Below are 5,781 nucleotides of genomic sequence, written 5' to 3' on the forward strand. Positions count from 1 at the left end.
AACCTTACCAACACTACCTCACTAAAAAGTAAAGAATGAATAAATAAATATGAAGTATTTTAGGAATACTCCAACCTTATTACAAAACACTTTAGGAATACTCCAATCTTGTTACAAAAGGCTGGTTATATATGTGCATAACCCAAAAAAACAATAAGATTGTCATCACCTATATTAACATTCACCCAAACAAAAAATCAATCTTACCAACACCATCTCACTAAAAAGTGATGATATTTTTGTTATTTTTGTCCTTTTATATTTTGAGACAACAATTTCGAATTTAAACACTAATTAATTTAGTAGTTAGTTTTGTAATGTGTTTAATTGCTCTTAAAAAATTGTTTACACATTATTTTTTTTAATAAAAACTCATTTATATAAAACTTGATTTTTTTTTACAACCTTTAAATACAATCAAAAGACACACTTATGATTTTAATATATTTACACATAGTCATCTCACAATAACATATACACCATATTGTATTAATATATACATATACTTGACCTCATATAGATATATATACACATAATATGACCCATCATTCAATACTTTACAATAATAAAACCCTAAGTGGCTAACTTGAAATTTAATATGTGACACTATATCATCATAATTGATGCATAGAGGGTTGAGAATTAAGTACACACTCTTCTTATATATCTCCTTTGGGGTACCCATTTTCATCAGAAGGACCATTGTTCCAATTAGCAGAAGAAGAAGCATAATAGAAACTTAAACCAGGTGAGGAACCACCACCATCATCATTACTAATCATCTTGCTTCTTCCTTCATGATGATTACTACTATTTCGCATTTCATTGCAAGTGTTGTAGCGGATCAAATCAGCATTTGTAGCATCAAGTTCCTTCTGGAGCTTTAAAACTTGTCTTTGGAGCACTGAAATAGCACCAACACAACCATACACAGGATCTTTGATCCTTGCTTCTGCTTCATAGGCCAGAGAGTTCACAGTGTCCTCTCTCTGATAGGGTTGCACCTCGTTCAGGATCTTGCTCACGTTGCTTGCACCAAAGATCTTGTGCACATTCACAAACTTCTGAGGCTCCTCTGGAGGGAAATATGGGGCGAAAAGGCAATCTGGCATGCACTTCCTCCTCAAAAACTTGCATGCTGCACATGGAGAATTGGAGTAGCTAGAAGAAGCCATGATCTTCACTTACCTCAAATTCACAACCAGAAGACACTATATACCAATCAATAACAATCACAAAACTCTACATAGTAAACTTCTAAGTGATCATATAATGTCATTAAGCTCTTCCATGTCTAATTAAACTTAGGGTTATGAAGACTTTGCTTGTTTGTTAAAGCACTTTGTTGTTGCTACACTTTTTGAACTTTTTTTATTAACTTTTTGTGCCAAAGTCTTCTTTGATATTGAGTGTTACACTATTTACAGATTCTCAGTACCAGAACCCTTGTTTTCTTCTTTTTCCATTTTTGACAGAAGGAGGAAAGAAACTAAAATGAAAAATAAACCAAAGATAGATATACATAAAGTATGATATATGTATGAAAATTTTATAAATTGTGTTTTATCATTTTCTTTCATGTTCAATATTCTCTACATATTCCTTATAACCTGTCTATTTCCCTGTAAAATCTCTCTAAATCTGCAGGTATACCCTTTTGTATGTGTGTAGCTCAATTGCAAGTGGCTACAAGGCAAGAAAAAGGTACACCAACCAAGTAGCTTTTTATACATATTGAATTTTTATCTATTTCTATTGGATGATACACCAATCACCCAGAATATATATGTGTATACCTTTTCTCAAAAATAAAAAAAATCTGATCAAAAACACAAATTTATAAGACAGTTTCTAACTAAAAGAAAAGAGGTTATAATTATATAATTGGGATGAAGAAAGATAGTATATATATACCTGGTGAAGCTAGCTAGCTAAACTAGCTAGGTTTCTTTGAACAAATTAACAATAATATGATTATTTACCTTAAAATGTGGGTGCAGGCTTGGTCTTTGAAGATCTGTTAAATCTTTAATATTTGGGTGTGAAAAGGTGTGGCACCTAACTCTGAGTGTGTGTGAGAGAGAGAGAGAGAGTTTTCTGGAAAGTGACTATTGGATGTGAGAGTTGAGGGAAGAACCCTAGTTAGTTGCAAGACAAGATGAGAGAAACCCGCAAATTAATTGTGAGACAACAAAAATACAACATGAGAGCATAAAGAGGCAAAGAGCATTTTAGTGTGAAAAAGAGTGAAAAAAAAAACAAAATGAGGAAACAAAGTGAAAAAGAATGAATGACAAAACTTTTATAATAATGTCAAACACTATTCAATAATATTCAATGTTAATTAATTATATATCTTACAATATAATCAACTCCCACATGACCATAGCAAATAATTTATGCATTAACATCTAAAAGTAAATACCTTTTTCTATTTTTTCTAATCTCAAATTTTGAAAAGTCCTTATCAGTCATAATTTGTGGTTGATTGAGAGTGCACAAATTTTAAATTGGCAACATATATGTTGAAAGTACAATCTTTTATATATATATATATATATATATATATAAATATATATATATAAATATTTCAATATTTTTTATAAAATAAAAAAATTATTTAAAAGTGATATATAGCATGAACCCTTTATATTACTAAATGTTTCTTCTTCGCTGAAAAAAAAAACTAAATGTTTCTAATTTAATAAATTAAAAATTGTTTATAATTTTGTAACTTTTAATTAGTTTTCATTTTTAAATAACTAACCAATTGATTCTATCAAACATCACTTTACAAAATGAAGAAGTTGAAACTAAACTTGTTCTTAATCTATTTTTTATGGCAGTGACACCACTAAGCAAGTAAGTAATAGGAAACCATTATGATTTAACCACAATTTTATTTTATTTTTCATTTTGAAAGAGAAATATATATTGGTAATCCAATTACAAGACAACCAATTTATATAGAAAATCAGATATATACACTATTAAAAATCGGTCAAGAAAAACAATTCTCTATATTTATATATACAACCAAATTATTATCTAAAAATAACAAAATCAACCATTAAACTAATATTTGATGAGAAAAAAATAGCTTTAACTGATCAATTTAATAAAATGAGATTTATTGCACTGTTCCATATATATATATATATATATATATATATATTATCATAATCTAAATAGTTTTTTTTTCTTTTATAATGAATGATCTATAAATTCAATGAATATAACATGAAAGCTATGGCACTGACAAGTTTCTGATGTTTGTATTGAAGCATTTTCTGTTAATTCTGCTGTAACTTTAAACAGGTATCTAGGTTCTCTAGATTTGATTAAAGTTATAAAAAGAAGAATAAAGTATAATTAAGAATTGATAAAAAAATTTATTAAAAAGTGATTATGAACAGATAAAAGTCGGCAGTGGCAAACAAAGTCTAATTCCTTGTTTTGTCAACTGTCTTTGGGATTTGGATAAACAGATTCTTAATATAAATTTCGAGACTTTTATTTATTTAAATAACACTATACTAAGATATATGTAGGGAGAAGAAGACAAAATTTGATAAAGTTAATAAATAATTTGTAGACTTTTTTTCTGATTTTTTTAGATATTAATTTTTAATTTTTGCATAAGTTAATTTCAATTTGGAGAAACTTTTTTTTTCTAATTTTTCTCTCTTAAAATTTTAATAAAAAAATTGTCTAAACATACTCTATTATTAAGGTCTTAGGTTCGAATTTTTATGATTAAAAAATGAATCTTTTATTATAAATAATTAGTCAAATTCCTATTGAAAAATTATAAACAGATACTCTATATTAATATTATGGTGAAAAATAATTAATTATTTAAATAACGTAAATTTTAGTGCTGGTATATCTATTTAACTTGACATTTTTAACATATATTTTTTTATAAGGATTTCGAGATCAAAATCTTGATTACGTATTTAAGGAATAAGATTAATGTTTACAGTTGTTATAGATTCAAAAACAAAATATTTTATGTATGGATATGTTTGATAAACAAAATTATAAATTACGATAACTACTCTCCTAATTAAGGTTTTATGAATTTACAAATCTTCCATTTTTTTAACACTTACGGTAACCTCTCTTATAGAAATACACATTGCAACATAAGAAGAAATACAGATTTTATAACATAAGGTAAAAATAATTTTGCAATGCTTTTTAAATAATTAAAACAAGATAAATACCAAAATATTTATGTAATTTTACCAAAATCTCAATAAAGATTAGTGTAGTTACAAGAAAAGTTGGAATAAGCAATTAAATGAGGCTATAAATATATATATATATATATATATATATAATATTATAATAGATAGACTTATGATTGATGAAGATGGCTGGTTAATTGATGTAGGTCATGAAGAATAATATCACATTTGATGTAGGTCATGAAGAATATTAGATATTTTTAAGATATTTTTAAATATGATGTTTAAATATTTAGGTTAACTAAATATGTATATTTTATCATTGAACTAGACACTAATAAGATATTAAGACAAATTGGATAGTTAACCTAAATCTATTTATGTAAAAGACTCATTAAATTGTTATAAATAGATGAAGATTTCAAAGTGTATATTGTTCATTTATTACACATATTTTATTTCATGTATATTTTTTTATTAGCTTGAGCATTTGAGTATCTTTACAAAGAAACATACCTGCTTGACTAGAAGGTAAAATTAATACATCTTAAATTGGTGGATGTGTGAGAGGAATAAGGTTTTAGATTTGAAGACAAACAATAAAAAAAATTCATCGTATAAAATCACTTCAATACATGAACAAAATATAAACATGAATTTTTATTAGTAGATTAAACAATTCATATATTAGTTTAAATTTAGAAAATAATTTTCATCGATATATAACTTGTATACTTTTTAAGACTAAAATAAAAATTTTACAAATGTAATTTGATGATACAATCAAGCAATAGAATATGAGTTGTAAGACTTTTTCATTATGAATATTAATGGATCATTTAATAGATAATGACTAGTGAAATAAATCAACATAAAAGTTTTATACTAATTCAACCTTAACTTTTGATTTATGTGTAGTTTTTCTTAATAACTCTTGAAGTATTCCTCTAATCAATAACTTGATTACAACAACAAGTACATAAATAATTTGTGGTCACTCTTAATTTTTCTATGGGATTAAGAACATTTTTATCTTTTTATATTGTCACTTATGACTACATACCTATAAAAGATGTTTATGAAGGTTACTCCATGGAGATAATACACAATTTAGGTTTTTTTACGGTACATATTTTTTGTTATCTGCAAATAATAAAATGAATAAATGTGGATATTTAAGGGATACCCCAACCCTTGTACAAAAAACTCTCTCACATAACCCCCCAAGACAGAGGATTGTTACATGAGGCCCCCCCAAAATAGAATCCATAATATCGTGGACCTTCCCACAACCTATATATAAAAAAAAAACTATAGCTTGCACTAGCTTAGAATTGTTTTTTCAGAAAGATTGACACAAAAAACTGACCAACCAAAATATTTACAATATCAACAGAGACAAAATGGTCATAATTCTTCAAGAAAGCATGCAACGTTCTCTTACAGAGATATCTAATAACAACAACACCCCCACGACACCAACTTTATATTAACCATTAGCCCCTTTAAAGAAATGGTACAAGCATTGAAATATATTGCTCCAAATCCTGTTTGAACCACAAAAGATGTTTCTCCCAGCTACACCTCT

At 26.7% G+C, this 5,781-nt stretch overlaps 1 protein-coding gene across 1 annotated transcript; it reads right to left on the reverse strand.

Moving 5' to 3' along the window:
* Window positions 1-397: 397 nt before the first annotated feature.
* On the reverse strand, window positions 398-1,423 carry LOC137828225 (LOB domain-containing protein 25-like). The gene has a single exon (XM_068634702.1). The coding sequence runs from the start codon at window positions 1,173-1,175 to the stop codon at window positions 660-662; it is 516 nt and encodes a 171-aa protein (XP_068490803.1). The 5' UTR covers window positions 1,176-1,423; the 3' UTR covers window positions 398-659.
* Between the last annotated feature and the right edge of the window lie 4,358 nt (window positions 1,424-5,781).

Source organism: Phaseolus vulgaris, chromosome 7 (genome assembly GCF_000499845.2).
Source record: "Phaseolus vulgaris cultivar G19833 chromosome 7, P. vulgaris v2.0, whole genome shotgun sequence".
In the NCBI taxonomy this organism is placed as follows: domain Eukaryota; kingdom Viridiplantae; phylum Streptophyta; class Magnoliopsida; order Fabales; family Fabaceae; genus Phaseolus; species Phaseolus vulgaris.